Source organism: Lonchura striata, chromosome 17, assembly GCF_046129695.1.
Source record: "Lonchura striata isolate bLonStr1 chromosome 17, bLonStr1.mat, whole genome shotgun sequence".
Classification (NCBI taxonomy): domain Eukaryota; kingdom Metazoa; phylum Chordata; class Aves; order Passeriformes; family Estrildidae; genus Lonchura; species Lonchura striata.
The window spans coordinates 6004083-6025429 of NC_134619.1; the positions used below are offsets into that span (position 1 = coordinate 6004083).

Sequence of the window (21347 nt, forward strand, 5' to 3'; positions counted from 1 at the left end):
AAGACATCAAAGCACCTTGTCTTTTCACCAAAGTGTTTTCAAAGGCTCTGGGTAATCAGCTTTTTTACAAGTGGCCAAAACCTCTGCTGACAGTTTTTGATGTTACAAGCAGGAGCTCTTTGCAGACCTCTGAGGAGGTCTTCCCCAACAAATCAGACAATTTGTACTTAGATAAATGTATACTGTCAATATTTTACAAATTTGTATGAAACAGATTGATATTATAAAATGATTTTCATATGCACCAATGGGCTAAGAAAGCTGAACAGTCTCCATAAATCTCCAGACCTTCCAAAATCCATTATTTCCTGAATGGGCTGATTATCCACAAAGGGGGTGAAGAAGAAGCCACTCTCCACCAGTATTTTTAACTCCAAATTTGGTAAATCTGGGCCCACTGCAGGGAATGTGCAGTCTTGAATTAAAAAGTGACTCCCAGCTCCCCAAAGTTTTATCAAAATGGACTAAATACTATTACAGCAAAGTGCCTTCAGCTGCAAGAACCTGAACATTCAATTTCTCTGCCCTCAAGTGCTTTCAGCTGAAATGTGTTGTCACAAGAGAGCAGCAGCAGGAACAGTTCCTACTATATCAGTGGTTTCTAACTCAGGAAGGTTTGCAGAACACAACTTCCAAGGAGATGCTGAGCTGTCCTAGAGACTGAAACGTTATCAGTCATCAAATTGCCCAACTTAAAATTTGCAGGCCCACAGAGCAAAGCACAGAAATCAAAGTAGATATAAATAATGAAAAAATCTCCCTAATAATATCCATATAAATCAATGTATCTTTTACAGATAAAATTTATTTTCTTCCTATTCTCACATCCAGATGGTGAGGGGGGAGAAATGTTTAAGCATGTTGTCTGCAATATCTATTACTGTCCAAGGTATTGCATTAATAATCTAAAAATACCTGGAAAACGTATATTTGGTAAAACAAGTATTTACACCTCTTTCCCACTGTCTTCATTATTGAAACCACAGCAAAACACCAGATCCTACTGATTTAGAAGCAGTTGGACATTAGAAATGCATTTGGTGAAGACTTTACTGTCTGTCTGTTGTCATGGTAACATTCCAGGTAAAAATAATTTCTTGAATAACTTATAAACAGACAGATGGCATAAAACCTCCTACGCTCTCCACATTGAAGGCTATTCAGTAAAAGACAGTGATGATGCCAGTTCCATGAAGTCCTGCATGTTGAAGAAGGCACATCTCCAAGGTCTTGCTCGTGCTGGCAGAAACTCACATCAGCACATGAACAAAAGGGAGATCAGGAAGCAAAAGGAGGAGACACAAGTCAGCACTCCTGTGTGTAGCATTTCCCAAGGGATTACAAAGGTGCCCTGAATCTATGCTCCTACATAAAACAAGGAAATTAATCCTGTATTGTACCACTGAACAAAAGCTGTTCTTGGAATTGCTAAAGCCCTGCCCATGCTCTGACAGGGAAATGAGAAACATCCCTGACTGCCAGCACACTGCACGTGCAAAGCAGCTCTGCCTCTGCAACAGGCAATTTGAGAGATTTGAAAATCAACATAAGCTTTCTGAAGACAGGAAAGCTGTGAAATTGATAACATTCATACCCAAGACATTTCCCTTCATCCTCACATTAGATCAAAGCACCAGGAGATGTGAACTGGGAAGATGCACTGTAGGAATGATGTCAGCCGTGGAACAGTCCATCGGGCTGAACCATGTTTCTTGTGAAATCCAAAATCTCCCTTTGCCAAGTCACCCCCCAATTAAGTCATTTCAACATTCTGAGTCAAGTCTCTTAATTCTAAAAATAGGCTGAACAAGAGCTGTTCTTTCTCAAAGGAGCTGTGGACAAGGCAGGCTAGGGCCAAGCAGTGATCACAGCCCCAGCCACAGCTACACTTGCTCTGGTTTTGGGCAGGATCACAAATTAGAAACCTGCACTTTCCCAAAAATAGTGAGCAGCTTTCTCCTGAAATGAGCAGATGCTGAGCACTGCTTTCAGCAAGAGCCAGAGCTTTTTCCAAGGGAAACAGATTGTTCAACATAAAGAATTCAAAGTAGCTGAGACCAGGAAAAGGAGCATTACATCAACACACACTTCCCTCCATCAGATGTTTGTGCTTAGTTTTGCATTTATCTGCTATTTTAACTAAATTTCCCTTACTCCTCTCAGCTTCTTTTCTCAAGAGGTGCAGAAACCAGAAAAGGGCAGCAACATTACATCAGTTAGTTTTCTTTTGATAGTTTTGCACTATCTCTGCCTACAAGGGTTTTTTTTTTTTAATGGCAACATTTATTGGAATTTCCATTTTCTCTGGCCAAATAAAACCCCTCAGTTTTAAAGAGGAAAAGCAAAACACTTACCCATGCTCTGTAGTGCATTGTGGTCATCTAATAATTGGAAATAAATACTGCTCTCTTCTTCACAGAGATCTCACTAATACCCTTTGAGCAACTTCTAAGTACCTTTGAGCTCTTCAAAGAAATATCAAGTATTTTGTGAAGAAACATATCTTTGAATATCAACAGCAGTGTAAATGGTGAAAGAAAAGAAAAAAGTAGAATTTTAAATTTTACATCCTCTATTTCCATCTCCCAAAAATGAGAAGTAAAAAATCAGTCTGGCCTTAGGAGCACGATGTGTTATGGAAGAGAATTAATCTTGAATTTCTGCCCTCACATCTAAGTGTAGGTTTAACGTCATTGTTTCCTCTACAAGCTCAAGTCACTCCCAGTGACAAAACATAATCTCCATAAAGATTTAATTATTCAATACTATTACTTTTGGTGTGGCTACCTGCAAAACAAATAGGTTTTTTTTCCCTCATGATGCATATTCACAGCTTTAGAGCAGTGCAGCGTGCTGCCATCACTAACCAGTAACTGAAGCAGAGACATAATTTTAATCAGCATTTGGTACTACCAGCTCCATTTGGCTTAAAAGTGAAAGGCAGCACTTACTGTCCGACCCAAACTCCAGAAATATCAAGCAAATCAACTCATTTAAGGAGTGAGTTTAAGCACCAATTCCAAAAGCACACAGAACATTCCTTCAGAACTATTACTTGGACTAAATAAAGAATAAGCAAGACTTGTGACATGAAGTTATTCTTCAAGAGGCACTGAAAGAATGTTTCTTCCCCCTCACAGTGAAATGTGAACTCTGTGGAACACAAAAAGTGAGTCATCCCTTGAATTGCAGTGGCAGGGGATTAAAAATCAGGACTGGCAGCCGGCACTGCAGTTATCTGAGCAGCCAACGTGCTCGTGATGAACAGGATTATTTTACCCACTGTTAAATCTTCTCCCACCTCTCTGATAGGGCTGTACAGCACTGCAGTGTCAGTAACAAATCTCCTCTTACTGAAGCTGTTTTCTGTAGCCCACAAAGCCAGACAGCTGAAACACATCATCCCATAATACTGTCAAACCAGTTTCAACTGAAGGCTCCCATTTATTTTTTTTGTTTTAGAAAACATTTACCTGAAGTCTATTGGTGTGCCACAGCAAAGAGTGTTTACATCTGGAAAAAAAAAGTACTGAAGTTGTGTAATTAACATTTCTCTTGAGCATCCAGATGCTGCATTCTTTTTGGCCCTAGAATCACCAGTGGATGTGTTCTGATGCAACAACTGAAACCAACAGCAGGTGCTTTTATTGGATGGCAACACCTTTATAAAATGCACAGTTGCTTCAATAAGTTAGTTTAAAAAATGTATCAAAACAAATTACTGCAGTTAGAGCTAGGAAACACAGCCAAGTGCTGGGAACGAAAGCAGTCAGGGCGTTACGAGATTTGGGAAGTTCTTTTCTCACCCTGGTGACCCAAGGCTCTGCTGCTGCCTTCTCAAGGATACAGCACAACTCCCAGTCCTCTCCTCAGCTTCTCCACCGTACAGGAGAAAGGCAAGCACAAGTGGCAGCCACTGCACATGGATGCAGGTCCTCTGAAGATGGGAGCTTAAATGTGCTCTGTAGAGTCCTGTGAACCATACAGGTGTGCTGAGAGCAAACATCTGAGTTAATCAAAACACTCCTCAAGTTAAGATTTAATTGAGGAATCAGCATAAAAGCATGATTGGAACAACGGAAGACAACTGAGTGTAGGGAAAAAAATGAAAATGACATCAAGCTTGCTAAATATGTATTGTTTATTAAGGCTTGTATTCTCCTAGAGGAAAAAGTTAATCTGATGCTGTCCATTACTCCTTACAGGCAGTAACAGTCCAGAGACAGAGTTATACGTTCTAAATACAAGTCTAAATGATACAGATTAAACTTTATTTAAATTGGAGGTCCTTTTGGAGTAAATAGTATTCAGAAGATACTTGCTTTCTAATATAGTAAAAGATCCTCTACAATAAACACGTGCAGATTCAGTGTTCTAGAGCAGCGGACATGAGCACCATTTCCATGCTTAACTGGAACTCCAGTTGGTGACAGGTTCTCCGACGGTCCCCTCACTCCACAAAAACATGACAGCAAATTCAATTTTCTTAAAACAGGTTTTTTTACTCATCCAACAGAAAAAAAAATTAGACAAACACACTGTCAATTTTAAACATCTGATGCATAATCCATCATATTATCCGTACTATTAGTTCCTACGTTAAAGCTCAGCATTATTGGTATAAAAACTTTAAATGGCATTAGGATTTGGGGGGGGTTGGGAGAGAGTAATGAAGGGAAGGATTAAAAATGATCTGCAATTAACTAATAACACCTGAAAGCTGAAACAGGTTTAAACACATTGTTTAAAACCCCTGCAATGTCGATAGCATCACATTATTATTTCATTAAGCTACAAAAACCGTAAAGCAGAATTATGGCTGAGAGAAAGCGTCTTGCTCACCCTCGGCGGGATATGGAATAACAGATGCACACTGAAGCACTGGTTAACAGAATGTGAAAAGGAAATATTTTCCAGAGAAACAATTCCACTGACAATTTGATTTTCTACTAGACAGAAAAAACCAACATGGCGCATCAGCAGTTTTAAAAGAGTAATTGTACAGATAAATAAAGAGGCAGAGCAGCTGCACAAAGTGATCAGAAATTTAGGGGGTTTTTAATTTTAAAATTCAAATTCTGAAGTGCAGTATCTTACGAGTTTGTTTTTTTTTTCCAATGACAAAAAAATTATCAATGCATGGTTTCTCACTTCTGCCATGAAGAAAAAGGGATTGGGAGGAGGATAAAGGAAGATTTGTCATGTATTCTCCATAATCTCTATATCTGGCTAGGAACATAATTCGTGCCAAAATAAAGTCTTTGGGAAGCACTGACACTTTAGTATGCTCATGTATAGGTCCACATTAGGTTAATATAACTGTTTACCAACTTAAAAAAATAAAAACAGACACACCTTTATTAATGATTTCTACTAAATTTTACATAGAAAAAAGATACAAATTAATGCAGATCCACTTGGGCAAAAATAAACTACAATGTACTTAAAGATGCAACAACTTAATTTCCCCTGCACGAGAAGATATATTGGAACTGAAAGCTTTAGTTTGTCCTGATGCCAGGATACAGCACCAGTTATACTTAATTTTGTTTCTCATAGTCGAATCTAATATCAGTTCTAGTATATATATCAAACTGTTTATGTTTATTCTTATTGTTTGTTTCGATTCTGACGTTCCTGCAAAGAGAAAAAAGTTAAGATTTTAGTCAAAGGAACAAGCAGAGTTTTTAATAGTTTAACAGAACTAATGTGATCCCAGATAAATACCCACTTAAAATAATGCTGCTACACTTTATAAATATACTGTTCATACCCGACAAACCCAAGGACTTGATAATTTAATATTTTTAAGTGCAATCTCAGGTGGAACATCTGGATGAATACCTGCAGTCACTTTAAACCAAGGTCACAGAGACAGAAAGGTATGAAATATCAACACTCCTAAGGAGATCCAGCATCTGCAATATTCTACTTTCTGGATTATTTTAGCTACTGCAGTAGTAGCACAACCAATACACAAGCAGAAAGCAGATGGCAGATTAGTGAACTCCACAGAACCGGTCTCATTTTGAAGCACTCAAATGACTTTGGAGTTTAGTCACATTCAGTAAAAGCAGGGATTTGAGCTGTCAAGAAATTCTGTCCCTAATTGTTCCTATTGGTTCAACTATTCTGGGAAGCACTGAGAAATACCTGAGGGTAAGAGACAGAAACAGTATCAGGTAGAAGGAAAGCTTTGTGCTTCTACATAGTCTGATGAAACCCAGCACAGCTGGACTGACCAACCCAAGGGTGTCCCAAAGTGCTGCTGGGAGGGTCTTTGAGCCTTTCCCCCAAGTTTCTGCTAACCACAAATACTGAAGCCAGTAAAAGTCACCTGAGGGATACAGCTGGGGGCTGCCTGCAGGTGAGCTCCACATCAGTGACCCTGTGCTCTCGCAGCAGCACAGGGCTCCAGAGACACCTGAGCAGGGCCCAGCAGAACAGGGCACTTCTGCACTCAAGAGTTCAGGAACCCCACGAGTGCAGAACATGCAATGACAGCAGGACAGAAACAGGCTGCTGTGTCAGTCCTGTGCATCCTCCAGCTAGGGCACCACTGCACACTGAACAGAAAGGGCTCAGCCTTCCCATTTTTGCTTCTTACAGTGCAGAACTGGCATGGAAAGACTTGACTGCACTTAAATGGCACCAAATCCTATGTAAAGAAACTAGCCCAAGCACCACCACCAGCCAAATCCTGAACTAACACTTCATATTTTGTCTTGTGGATTCATTCTGCATAAAGTTCATCTCAGAGTTGTTTTACCAAATCAACAAAACAAGCTGTGTAAAGTGGTAGAATTTATTATAAAAAACTGTAATCCTCCTTTTACCTCTCAACTATGATGAATTATCAGCAAAAGCCATTTCCTAATGGCAGAGTATCAGAACATTACATGTTGTTAATAAAAAGAGCTTATGTCTGCCTGACATTTCAAACAAGAGGTGGTTACAAGTATCTAGAACTGAATCATATTAACTCCATTTTCAGGCTTCCAAAAAAAGTAATTGTTTCATCCCTTTTCCAGCTTCCATTTCCAAGGTGGCACATTCCCTTTACAGTCCTACCATGTTCATGAGGCCACTCTTTCCCACTGCTACCTCATGTAACTTATTTTTAGTTTTCTGTGTAGTCATCCACTGACTTCCCTAATTCCACTTTCTTTAGAAATGGAAGCTTTCTATTCTCATGGACTAGCCCCACATAAAAAGAGGCAGGCTAGCACCTGAGACCTCCACCTGAAGTGCTCATGGCATTCAGAAACTCAGCTCAGACTCTGTAATTCAGTAAAACGTGCTCTTTACTGAGCAAGTTCCCAAGCAGTTCCTCCTACCTTGCTTTTTGCTTTCTGTCTTGGGGGCTAATCTGAGTCTTCCTCTTTACAAATGTCTGAAACAGCATAAACTGGTGCAACAATTCTTCGTGCTCTTGAGCATGGCTGCTTTTTAGAAGCTCTAACTCTCAAATTCTCTTCCTTACTGCTACTTAGCACTACTGCAAGCAAGAACAAACAGTTTTGTAAGCAGCTAACAAAGCTGTGCTCATTTTGGTTCTGAGGATCCGGAACCTTCAGCTTCTCTTGTCCAGTGGAATACTCTTGATATCTCACAGGAGAGCTCCAGCTGCACACTTCTCCTTCAGGACACTAATCTGTATGGTCTTCAGACACAGGGAAAATAGGTTTCCACAAAACTTGCAGAGATTTCCACCTTGGAGACACTCATCCCTGTCAAACTTCTTTTCACCTCAGGCTAAAGTAGCTTCAACTTTCCTACTAAACTTGGTTAAAGTGAGTGGGATCAAAGCATTCATCTTCAAACACAAAACCAGAAATGTTTCTTTATCTCAGGAACACAGTATTAATCTCAAAACATGTTTTTTAACTAGAGCTTTGGAGGAAGGACAATATTCCATCCTTTTAAGTTCTGTGATTGTGTTCACAGAAAGCTCATCACTGAAAGGCATCACCCAGTGCTAGGAGAAAATTAGTATTTCCAAATACTAACAAGCACCAGCAGCCAACACTTTTCAGTATTTAATCACCTGAAGGAGAACTGGTAATCTTGGTGATTCAGGAGCTTTCTGGGACTGTGCAGCTCTGCCAACACAACAGCAATGTGTAGAATTGAGGGCCTTGCCTGGCTCAGAGCTGACAGCACAGCAGCCCAGTACAGCAACTGGGCCCATCTGTTTTGGTACAGATCCAGGAGCACGAGCTGCTGACAGCTCATCTGCCACCTGTAAAGTACCAAGATCTGCAACAAGGTTGCTTTTTAACTTTGGAAGACAACTTTGTTAGGGCTCTGATGGCATGCTTTTAGGAAATATTAATAACTAATGCCACATTATACTCTATGTTCTTGTTTAAAAGAAGCTCTCTCTCACAACTTTTTTACAGTTTTCAGAGCATGAGCTTTGATTACAGAAGTAGCTCTCTGTGGACACTGTAGCAGCTCTGGAACTGACTGAAAAAGGCTGTGAGGGTCAGGTGAGAATTCATGCTACTCACTGTTTTGCTATTTCATTCCAGGCCCCAATCCTCTCCCGGGTTCTGGGTCACCAGACTGGGTTTAAGTATTCCAGTGTGGCAAATCAAAAGCTGGACTTATATCCCAGCATGACCAAATCCTCTCTCAATTCTGGAGGGATACCCTCTTTCAGCAATGCTGCAAAGTGATGAATCTTTGGCACTTGAAGGAATTTCATCCAGCATTGCACCTGCCAAAGCCTCACTGGATGATCTGGCACTGACACTGAGGCTCCTACATCAGTTAAACTCAGCAGCACAAGCTGGAGCTGGCTCTGCACACAGCAGCCATGGAAATGCTGGTTAGCAACACACTGGAACCATCTAAAGAGCTGAAATGCCAGTGGCTTGCCCTGCACAGATTACACTATTATTCTCTACTAAATATTTGTGTATAAATGAAATTGTATCATTTAAACTCTCCACATAGAGCTTTTTAAGAATCGTGTCCCTTTGTAATCACAACAGTAGTGAAATGGAAGCATGAAATTTCAATGATTTTACAGCTAAACAAGACTATAATGAATTAAACCCAGCAATCTGAAAACCAATTAAGATGGCACATATACAAACAACTATCTGAAAATGTCAATTAAGGTCGTAAGATACTTTAACTGGCAGTAAAATTCTTCAAAAATAACTGTCATAGGAAGATTCACTTTGTTAACAGGATAGTTTGAACTTCAACAGCCTTTAGGTGTGTGTATATCCTGTAAAAAAAAAACCACTCTTCTAGTACTCAGCTGGACTTCTAAAACTCATTTTATCAATGAAGTGACTTTCCAATCAAGTTTTATAGAGTGCAACCTGACAAGCAGCATCTTATTTTTCATTCCTTCATTGCTGCTCTGCTTTAGCTCTCTAGCACTATTACCTTCATCAGTGTACTTTGGTGTCCCATTTTCTAAGCTATTCAGGTGAATCTAAGAAATATTAAATTAGACTTCATAGTTTATTTTGTGAATGTGTAATACAAGCCAGAGCCTCTGTTTTACATGAGGAAGGAAAATGCAGTATTTTTAAAAAATTGATCCTGTTAAAAATAAAGCAGTGACCTGGGTAAGAATATTTTTGTGCAGACAGTGGGAATTAGTTGTGTTTATTAAATCAACCCAAAATGAGATCAACTCAAGAGTCAAACACAAGCCCTCTGAGATCCCACAAAGCACAGAATTCTGCTGTTTGTGCCACCACTGGGATCTTGGAAGCCAGGGAGTTATCTGTGCAGGAGCAGATCTGTTATCACTTACCCTGTGCTCTCACTTCTTAAACACCCACAGCTCTCCCCTCCAGCCTTGGCAGCAGAGCACAGGGAGACAGAATTAAAAACCCAAACCAATCACACCCCACTACACCACAAACACTGGGCAGGGGAACCCAGGCTGCCTCACTTTGTCAGGACTCTCTCCTACGTAAGGGAACACCTCCCCAAGACACAGGCCACATTAAATACTGAATTGCTAATTATCTACTGAAGAAATGAAGCGTTCAAGTAAAGCCCTTTAGGTTTTACCTTGTGGAACCCCACAGGGAGTACACAAGAAAAACTTGCAATTTTAAGCTGTCCTTCCCTGCTGTGCTGAGGTCAGCTATGCACATCTATCATGGACAGGAAAAGTTCAGCCACAAAGTTTTAAAGACACTGAGCTCCTTTTCTCATGCAATTTAATGGTACAATCTATGAAGGTAGTTTCAAGCAATTTTATCTACACTTTTAAATGGCAACAAAAACTTGAAAATGGCAATTTTAAAATTTAAGCTGCAGGAACATGCATTAAGTCTTTGCTTTAAAAACATCTTAAAACAAGTGTGAGCTACCCTAAATCAGCCTGTCAAACAAATGCTGTATTTGCAATGCTATACAGAAAAGGTCTAGGAACACTATCAACACCAAGCAAATTTAAGTGTTACTTCAGTTTCAAGTACACATCCTGACACCTATTATTTTGTCAGGTTATTACTTCTAGACTGCCTCATTAGAGAAAGGCATTCTTGAAACTGAGGTCGTGGGATGAGAGGGACAGAGATCCCTTGTGACAGACTTAGAGCCATGAAATCGTATGTTTTACTACACTCTCCCAGATACTGCCCAGACTTCTCTCACTACATCTTCACTCAAAACTTCAAGAATTAGTAGACAGATTAAACCTGGGAACTGAAAACCTTTATTTATCCAAATAATACATGTGACTTCAGCAGCATAAATGCACTCTTTCTAGCACTTTCCAGCAATATTATGTAACTCTTTCTTTTCCAGAGAGATAAACTGAATAAACAAAATCAGGTTTCTTATTTTTAAAGGTGATATACAAATTTGAAATACCAGTACAGGTATCAATTTTGATAGCCCAGTTCCAGTCAAACAGTGTTTAAACACCTCATATTTAAGGCAAAAAACTTAAGTGACAATCACTGGCAGAACCCAATTCTGAAACAGAAACTATTTTCTATTAACCATTTTAAGATAAAAAAATAAATCAAACTCCAATAAACTGGACATAAAGTCCTATACCTGTATTACTGCTTAGCTTTCTGCTTTGAAAATTCATTGACTTATGAAACTTTCACAAAGAAATATGCATCATATTTGTGTCGTTAAACACACAAGAAACCATCAAGTTGACCCGTACTAAAAACATTTTGAATTCCTACTTACATTTTTCCACCATAGCAGCCTTCACATATTATTTTCCCCATATCTGTGTATAAAATAAATTTTTTAAGAAGTTTACCTTCCGCACCACCTCCTCCTCTTCCTGGCGCTTTTCATAATGAGAAAAGTCATCAAAGATGGAGGTCGTGTGCTTGTAAGTAGCAATAATTTTAAGCACTTGTTTTGCTTTTTCTAAGGGCACCTCCTGTGTATCACGGGAGTTTGTAACGGGTTTGTTGTCATTGTTCTCCAGCCTGATGTGTCTCAGTTGGTTGTTGGGCACATCCTTCACAAAGATCCACTTGACATCAAATTTCCCCTTCCACTTGTCCTGAGACCAGACACCTGCACTGGTGCCATAGTCCACAGGTGATTTCATCTCTGCTACTCCACAGAAGTGTCCACTGCCATTGACACTGAACAGCAAGTACACTGGGCCCTTACTGTTCATGGAGCGAAAAGCGCTGTCCAGGCGTTTGTTGCCGTGTTCCGTACTACACCAAATAGAATACTTAATGGAACGATGAATATCATCCTCGGAATAGCTCTTTATTATGAACACACGTCCATTTTTAAGGTTCCATTCGAAATCTTTAGGGTTATAGCTGTGAGCAGCTTTCAGTTTTTCAAGGACAGGATGGGACTCACTGCTCGGAACGGGGTTGGGCTGGGTGCTGCCAGCTGAGTTGGTGTCATTCCCAGTTCCTCCGCTTTGGCCAAAAGCTGCATTTCTGTTGCGAGGAGCTACCCAGCGGTTCTGGGGCGGCTGCTGAGGGGTCTGATACTGTGGCTGGGTCAATGGAGGAGGCTGAGCTGGAACAGGCTGAACAATTGGTTGCTGTGGCTGTGGAACAGACTGAGGAGAAGGTATCTGTTGGGGGGCAGGAACTTTTGCTACAGGACCCTTATTGTCCCAAGTACCTATGTCCATATTATGCTTTATAGGGGGAGGGGGTAACGCTCCTCCGATTACAGGTCCAGTTTTTGTTTTCATTTTAGGCTGTGGTTTTGCAGGCTTGCTGGCAATAGCAGCCCAAGAGGTTGGTTTAGATACTGGCAAGTTTACATTAGATCCACCATTCCCAGAGAGGGCGCCTGTCATCCCGGCACTGTTAACAACAGAACCTACTGTTTTCACTGCAGAAGTTGTAACATCTCCACCAATTTTAAGTCCAACCATTCCCTGTTCAATACTGTTCATTCCAGGAGCTTTATTCAATGTATCATTATGAAATCCTGTTTGTCCATCCACAATGGTACCCCCCAGAGAACTGGGTGGGTAGCTGTAACTGCTCCCATATGCTGAGCTTTGTGTCTGCTGTCCTTGGGATCCGCTTGTCCCCCAAGCTGAGAAGGCAGGATTTTCAGGGAAAAAGTTAAACCGGTGTTGATAGATATTATTTCCCAGACCCCCAGGCTGTCCAAAAACGGCATCGTGCATAAAATGATGATCCCCATTACTGAGCTGTCCATAGGTGGTGAGATAAGGGATAGGAGGATCTCCTCCTGTAGACCATGGTGCTTCACTGAGAGAATAGGGGAACCCAATAGATGGTGGATAATAACTGGACAGATAAGGATCAGTCATTGATGGATAGCTACTGTTCTGTTAAAGAGAAAAAACAGTCACCAGATAAATAAACCCTTCATTTATAAATAGCCACAACACCAAACAGAAAAGAACACTAGAGACAAGGTAATGTAATTTCTAATGACAGACCTTACTTCATTTTAGCCTTGAATGCTTCTTTGAATGTGAACTATCTGGGCACTTATAATACCCCAGGACTAGGGGCTCACCTTGACGTTAGTACTTGAGATGTTGAAACCATGTAATCTCACTTACACTACTAAGGTTATTTACTATCCAACACCCCAAATTATTGCTAGGAACATATCTAACTATATTCTGTAGCTCACAGAACTAAGGATATTTAGCATTTCTGGCTTGCTACACGGAAGAAGATTTAGATTAAATCACCTTAACATGACAATACATATAACATACTGTTACAATCCTCATCATGGAGCTGTCTTGGGGGGCCAATAGTCTCCAACAAAAAAAACCACACCTCAAGCAATAGAACATACACAGGCTACTTCTGACACACACACACCAAGTTTGCCACAGGAAAGATACAAACTGATATTACAGGGCCTGGTGCACCAGACACAAATCCATGCCCAGAGGGCACATGACACAAGCCATTCAACCTCTTGGAGAAAGACCCTTTCCAACCTTTTGCATAAGTCTTTTCTTCCCTCAGTAGTAAAGTTACAACTGTGCAGGAGTGTTCCCGACTGTCCTTCCAAACAGGACATCTCTCCCACTCATGGAAAAAGAGACCAAACATTTATACACCCTCTGAAAATTCCTCCCATTCAACTGTTTCTTAGACAAGCTGAAAAGCTTTTCCTCTCACTAACACTTGGCTGGCACCTGATTTTGAAGCATTCCATATGATTTCTACATTCAGCAATGCAAAAGAACAAAGCCAGGATGTTCTAAAGTGGGTTTAATTCCTCTTCAAATCAACTTGAAGCACATATATTGGAGACCTTCCAAAGTGACACTCCAACCATAATTACCAGAGAGGGGGTGGGAAGGTCAACATCTCCTGTTAATGAGTCAAACAGTAGCTCGTCTTTCCTTACTCATAAAGACTATTTTAAGAAGAGGAACTCTTCTTTCAAACGGCTAAATTTCAAACTTGAAAAGAAAAATCTATCTGCAAAATTAGGAAAACAGTACCAGAACTTCAGACATTTCTCCAAAAATCTGATTATTTCTTAGCTTTCTTAAAAAACAAAAAAAAAAAGTAAAATCTCTCCTTGCTGAAGATAAGTCTAATATCCAATGGATACAGAATAATTTTGATTGATCATTTTTCAATGACCTCTTTTCCATGACACCCCAAAGCCAGAGTAATTCAATAGCCTTATGTTTCATACACAGAATGATACCACAATATGCCTCCAAGAGATCCATACAGTACTGCAAACACTTCAGAGATTGGAAACAGCCAAAATCCAATGTTATTGATTCAAAAGAAATGATCTCTGCCACTGTTCAAGCTCTCTTATTTACACACAAATTCTATCACTAACAAGAGGTACAAAAATCACCTTTCTATGAGATGATCCTCTAAAATACACTGAGTTTTCTGAGCCTCCCAAGCTAAAGTAATCAATATTTAGCATAAAAACCCATTTTTCTGAAAGACTTTGCCTGAATGTTGTATTTTAAAGTGCTAATTTAAGAAAAAAAATAAAAGCAAATGTAGATGAAAGGGAGAAGATATAAGCAGTTCTCAAGATACTTATGCTCATAAATTCTACAAGTATAGAATTTAAGACTAAAAAGAGTAAGTCTAGAGAAAAGCAAGTGTTTTGTCTCAGAAATATTTAGGCTAAAGAATTTTAGACAATTCCTGCAGCTGTCATCTCTTCACACAGCCTGTAAAGTCTCCACAAGGTTTTCTAACAAGATTGAAGGAAAGTTGCAGCAGCCATCCTTACCAAACATTCAATCTATTTTAACTGGCTTTATGCCAGAGTGTGTAAAACCCTAACAGAAGTTCTTCCCTTCAACAGCAGAACATTTATTTCAATATTCTTGACCTTTCTGCACCCTTCTGTATCTTTTTTATTAAAAAACCCAAAACAAAACCAACTTAACCATTCTGCTAACCAGGAAAACAATCTCCCCCCAAAAATGTTCCTTGCTGGTGATTCCTGTTCCATAGGAAGAATCTCTTGGTTCTCACTGACTTTACAGGAGGATGCTCTTGCTGAGTGTAAATCTGTAGATGAAGAGTCTACTTGACTCAGTTCTCTCTGCTCTTAAAAGTACTTTTAACACAATATTACTCACATTTGATTTTTGATGTTAAATATATTATTGTGTCAGCTGGGGCTTTAATTTCTAAAGCTTATTTTAAATATCCAGTTGGCTTCAAATCTTTTTTTTAAGTTATCTGTACTTTACAGTAATTTTCAAGGGATGAATAAATCTGACTGGATAACTGGATAATAAGGCTTTGTTCAGTAACATGGTTGTCTTCAGTACAAAATCTCACAGTCCTAATTAATGCTACTGTCACTTTCCACTTAAAATTGTAAGAGGACCTACACAATTGTTTGTTGTGCCATGCCAATTTTTTCACTGCAGCATAAATAAGTTGGTCAATGGAGCTACACTTCCATAAAGAAAACTTTTATTATAATTATGTAAATTCTAACAACCATAGCAATTTTTCTATTTAATCCTAATAATTTGGCTTGCTGACAGCAAAGACAAATTTCCCACAATAAAACTATAATAGATGGGTTCATTTTTTCTATGTGAACATTCAGTATATTTCACAGTTTAGTTTTTAGTCATTAAAAATTACATACAAATGTGACAAAGCACAACTTTAAAAAATCAAGGGGAGGTGAAAACCTCAATTTCATTTATAATTAATTCTGAATTAAAAATTAAGATTTTGCTTCCTTTTTTCCTCACAAAGGCTTTCCTACTTTCCACAGTAGGTTAACTCCAAAAGAAGGAATGCCTCCCATTAAATTATTTTAAGTCTGGAGAACATGTCTATGCTGCAAGCAAGCTCAGTGATGTCATCAATATTAACACTGGCATCTGACAGCTTCAGGCTGAATTATAAATTTCCTTTTTAAAACATAACACTTCGCCATCCCATCGTTTACCTCTGCTAAATGTTTCTTTCTGAAATGGAGTTTCATACTTGTGAATGAAAACCTTTTGCTGCTCCAGTTTCTAAAAATTTTGTTCTCTTAAAAGATTTGAATATGAAGTCAAGAATTACTTCAGAGAATACTTTCAATTATAATAGTATTTTAGTCATGGATGTTGATTTAATGTACATTATAATGAGAGTTTACATTACAGTTCCTTACTTTTAAGTAACACATCTTTAATTCTTAAAATGTATCAGAGAACATGAAAGAACATTTGCTGAAGTGTAAAAAATGGGACTCTACAAAGCACCTAGAGAGCATCCAACCCAAATCTCAACTACATTAATTTTTATAATTATATAAATAATAGAAATCAGGAGAGCCCTAAAGCAGAATTTTTAAACTCCCACAAGCAACTGGCCTATCAAGGAACTGTAAGATCAGGCTGTCCCAGTCCAGCCACACCAATAACCTGCAAGGGGAGGAGCAATCAGCTCCAGCTCCTCGGAGCATCAACTTCATTTTCACTTGTGGCCATCTGGAAATGCAGAGTAATATTAGCTTTGGGAACACAAATGCTGCTTGTTATCACCAAGTAACACAATATGCTGCCATTTCTTTTTCCATTTCTATTTAAGGCATTTGCCCCCTCCACACAATCCTATGAATGGAGTGCCAACAACATCCCTAAGGAATAAAAAAAACAAAAACAACAACAAAACAAACAAAAAAAACCCCAACAACAACAAAAAAACCAAAACTAAGTTAAAAAGACACTAACCTGATTTGACTGCCCAGAAAGGTAAGGTTCAAAATCGTTGTCGTGAACTGTGTCCTTCTGATGTAACGAACCATTTTGTACTACAAAATAAGGGTTACAGCACATTAGAACAGCAGCAGCATTGGAGCAGGAGTGATGCTCCACCCTATGCTACTTTAGGAAAAGCCATACTTCTTCTGCAAGCCAGAAAGACTCACAAAAAGACCAAGGGATGACACTTCCCACCCCCCAGATTGTTTCTCTTTATATAACTGTTTATAAAACAAAGTTTGAGTAAATTAAAAAAATTAGTAATAAAAAATTCTACAGCTGAGGGTGAGTAAACAACTCATGTGAATTAACTCCCAACAAAAAAATCATTATTGAGAACAATTTTGTGAAAAAGGATTGAGAAACAGCATCTATTGTTCTGGCCCATAATTAGAACACACAAACTCACAGTTCTCCCAGCATGTGTTATTCTCTGCTTAAACTGGCTAAAATAAGATGAGGTGAGGTTACATTGTATTATGAAATGAAGACTGCTAAGAGCTTTGTTATCCTGATATTTTCAGGAAAACTTAAGTTTCAACATTCTCATCTGTAGAAAAAAATATATATATCTGCCATAAAGTCCTACTTCATGTGAAACCCATTACTGAATGATATACAAACCCAAACCAGCTACTAGGTCCCTTCAAATAATTTCCTGTTTGCTTTAAATTTGAAAAACCAAGGTCAAATACACAGTGTGGTAGTTGCTATATTTACCTATTTCACAGAACAGCTGAACTAAATATAATAGTACACCAAATAAAGTGTTTAGCAAACAAGTTTGGGAATTTAGCAGAGCATTTCTGCAAAGTTTGTCAAGGGGAGAAGAGGTAAAAGAGTGTTTACAAACACAGGGAGATGTGTTTAACGTTTAACTAGAAGGATTCTCAAGGCAGGTTAAGATGTATGAAAAAGCATTTATGAGATAGATATTACTACTTTCTAAGTCTTAACAGTTACATATTTGTAAGCGATCACAATAAGAATGAAGGTATTTCTCAGATGACTTGTTACTAAGTTTAATTTCAATTGAAGCAGAATAGTTATAAAAATACTTATTACCTCATCATAAATTAACCATCTTTCAAGTTCCCAAAATTATTAAGTTTATGGACTTAAGTAACTATCTCAGCCAACAGCAGAGCAGCAACACAACTGCACTCACAGAGCATGCAAAAGTAGGCAAAAATACATATACTGTACAGGGATATCCTTGTGACTTTATGTAGCAACTTGCTTCATGTTAAACGAGAATTATTTAGTTCCAGCACAGTCCTTCCCACTGCAAACCCAGCAGCAGTAAGTGGGATGCAGGCAAGCTCGGATGAATGGCAGTCATGTTATTTTCGAAACAAAGCACACGTTCCCTCATTCCCAGATGTTTTCCATGCAGAGTACCAGCCATACATTTCTGCTCACCTACAGGTACCTGCGTAATTGATCTCTTACAGTAACAATTTAAGCGACCAGATCACAGCACGATTCCTCACCTTTATTATCCTGTCCTTTCGGTCTCTGGGAAGCCACAGCACGTGATTACGGGGAAAAAAAAGAAAAAGGGAAGTAAAAAAGTTAATTTTAGAAAAACGCTTATATTGTCATAGGCACTGCAAACCCCACAGCTTACGAGGACGGGGAAGAAAGAGACTTATAAAAATGGCCAGCAGCATCTCAAGGTTTGTTTGGAGCAGGGCTGGAGCAGCGTGTTCCACGTATCCCTCAGGCCCGGCCTTGCTGAGAAATGGCTCCGGGGAGGAGGCGGGAGCGCGCTGAGCCCACGGGGGAAGTTGAGGAGAACGATGGAGCTCTAAAGCAGTCAAGGGGGAGAAGAAAAGCCTGGCGGGGCCTGCACCCGCAGGCCCGGGAGCTCCCCCGTCCCCGGGCCGCCTCGCCACTCGCTCACCTGAGGGTCAACGCTTGTGGCAGACATAATTCATGCACAGGGCCCCGTGGTTCAGCAGAGAGCGCCGGGGAACGAGGCAGGGCCGCTGGGCGCGGCGCGGAGCTCCGGGGCCTGGCGGAGGGGCGGCGGCGGCGCCTCCGCTCCCCTCAGGCGGCGGCCGGGCGGGGAAGGGGCCGGGGCCGAGGGGGAGGGAAAGGGGCCGCCTGGCGCCTGCTCGGGGCGCCTCCTCAGCGGGCGGCGGAGCGGGCGGCGGAGGCGCGGCGCGGCCGTGCCGGAGCCGGTGGCGGAGCCGGCCCGTGTCTCACATGCCCGCGGGCCGGGCCTGGGGCCGCAGCGAGCGGGGCAGCGGCGGCCGCCGACTCCAATGGCGGCGGGCGCCGGGCTGCGGTGACGTCAGCGGCGAGCGCGCGCGGGGAGCGCCGGGAGCGCACGGGGAAAGGCGCGCGGGGCGGCGGCGCCTCTGCGCGTGCGCGGCAGCGCGGGCAGGGCTGAGCGCGGGGAGGGCGGGGGGCGGCGGGAGAGGGCGGGAGGTGTGGGGCTGGGATAGGGGATGTGGGGCCGGGATGTGGGATATGGGATATGGGATATGGGCTGGGATAGGGGATATGGGCTGGGATAGGGGATACGGGGTCGGGATATGGGATATGGGCTGGGATAGGGGATATGGGGTCGGGATATGGGATATGGGATATGGGCTGGGATAGGGGATATGGGGCCGGGATGTGGGGTGTGGGATATGGGATATGGGCTGGGATAGGGGATATGGGATATGGGATATGGGATATGGGATATGGGATATGGGCTGGGATAGGGGATATGGGATATGGGATATGGGCTGAGATAGGGGATATGGGGCCGGGATATGGGATATAGGATATGGGATATGGGATATGGGGCCGGGATATGGGATATGGGGCCAGGATATGGGATATGGGGCCGGAATAGGGGATAGGGGGCTGGGGCATGGGATGTGGGATATGGGGCTGGGATATGGGATGTGGGATATGGGGCTGGGATAGGGGATAGGGGATATGGGACTGGGATATGGGATATGGGGCTGGGATAGGGGATATGGGATATGGGATAGGGGCTGGGATATGGGATAGGGGCTGGGACATGGGATATGGGATATGGGGCTGGGATATGGGATATGGGATATGGGCTGGGACATGGGATGTGGGGCTGGGACATGGGATGTGGGGCTGGGACATGGGATATGGGGCTGGGACATGGGATATGGGCTGGGACATGGGATATAGGGCTGGGACATGGAGCTGGGTTATGGGATATGAGCCCGGGCCATGCGATATTATTGTGGGCCATGTTATATGAGGCTGGGCCATGCTATATGTGACATGGGCATGTGATATTATGCTGGGCCATGCTATGTTATGGTTGGCCATGCTATATGAAGCCAGGCCATGGGATACTATGCATGGGAGGGAGGGAGGGAGGGGGCGCATGGCAGACATGGCTCTGCCTCACAGCCCGTCACAGGGCACTCGGGCTGCCCAGCCGGGGAGCGGCAGGACGAGGGCACGGAGCACAGCTCAGGCTGTGCCTCACTTCCTTGGGAGCAAAGGGTTCTTCACCCAGAGGATGGTCGGGCACTCGAACAGGCTCCCCAGGGATGTGGCCACGGCACCGAGCCTGATTGCTCAAGATACGTGTGGACAACAGCACATGGAGGATTCTTGGGCGTCCTGTTAAGGGCCAGGAGTGAACTCGATCCTTGTGTGTCTCTTCCAACTCAGAAGATTCTCTGATTCTGTTCCTCCCTCAGTCTTTGAGAGGACTCTTTGCCCACAGGCTCAGCTGTGCAGATTCACAGGATCACTGAGACAGAATCCCTGAGCTTCCTGAGCTGGAATGGACCCAGGATCACCAAATGACTTAGGTTGGAAAAGACTTCTGAGACCATCAAGTCCAACCTATTCCCAGTGCCCCTGGTCAGCTACATCAGGGCACTGAGTGCCATGGCCATCCACCACCTCCCTGGGGCCACACATTCCAATGTCTCATCACTCTTTCTGTGAAGAAATTCCTCCTGATACCCAGGTACAGTTTAAGACTCTCAAGGATGATCAAAGCCCAATTCCTGTCCTGGCACAGGACACCCCCAGCAATCCCACCTTGTCCAAAGCTCCTTGAGCTCCATCAGGCTCAGTGCCCTGATCACTTTCCTGGGGAGCCTGTTCTGGTTCACCCAAGAGCTTTGGGAGACCCACCTTTCCTCACACAGCCAGCAGCCACCCTCAACATGGGTTTTTATCAGATTAATTATTTTTTCCTCTTCCAGCTGTTTTGCAGAACCTGGGTGGAATTTGGGCCCCTTAGCCCAGTTTATGTTGATTTCTGTGGGATCAACATCTAAGTCCTCCTAGTCACAAAGTGTTGTAATATCTCCATGCTTAATTTTGGGGGTAAAAGTGGCAAATTCTGGTCCTTGTGGAATACACTGAAGAACACAATCATGCTTTTCTTTAGACGTAGTTAAAACCCGAGTCTTCACATGTTTGAAAACTGAGTTTGAGTTTGTACTTACTATTGTAATAAAATATCTGAAATGAAGAGTGCACTTTTGTCCTTTCTCTGATCAGACATCCAATGATAAAGAAGAAAGAGTGGTGCTTTAATCCTCAGCACCTGGACATGCTCTGGCTTCTCTGTTTGACTTGGGTAGGAAGTAATAATTAGTATTTTCTTAGAAAACACTAATTTTCCCAGACTGGATTGGAAGACACCTCA

At 41.7% G+C, this 21347-nt stretch overlaps 1 protein-coding gene across 2 annotated transcripts; it reads right to left on the reverse strand.

Annotated features, from left to right (window-relative positions):
• Positions 1–4123: 4123 nt before the first annotated feature.
• On the reverse strand, positions 4124–18777 carry YTHDF1 (YTH N6-methyladenosine RNA binding protein F1). Of its 2 annotated transcripts, XM_021527251.2 has the most exons (5): positions 18600–18776; positions 18187–18211; positions 16664–16743; positions 11264–12790; positions 4124–5637 (listed from the first exon to the last, which is right to left on the reverse strand). In XM_021527251.2, the coding sequence occupies exons 1-5, from the start codon at positions 18624–18626 to the stop codon at positions 5611–5613; spliced, it is 1686 nt and encodes a 561-aa protein (XP_021382926.1). In that variant the 5' UTR covers positions 18627–18776; the 3' UTR covers positions 4124–5610. The 2 variants fall into 2 exon arrangements, with proteins under 2 accessions (XP_021382926.1, XP_031362449.1); XM_031506589.2 differs by lacking the exon at positions 4124–5637 and having other exon boundaries at positions 9306–12790; positions 18600–18777.
• Between the last annotated feature and the right edge of the window lie 2570 nt (positions 18778–21347).

Bases quoted from the DNA above. Each gene is read 5' to 3' on its own strand.
- YTHDF1 (XM_031506589.2), bottom strand. From the start codon at position 18,626: ATGTCTGCCACAAGCGTTGACCCTCAG. The intron at 18,212-18,599 runs GTGAGCGAGTGG...GTGGCTTCCCAG, and splicing joins CCACAAGCGTTGACCCTCAG to AGACCGAAAGGACAGGATAA. The intron at 16,744-18,186 runs GTGAGGAATCGT...CTTATTTTGTAG, and splicing joins GAAAGGACAGGATAATAAAG to TACAAAATGGTTCGTTACAT.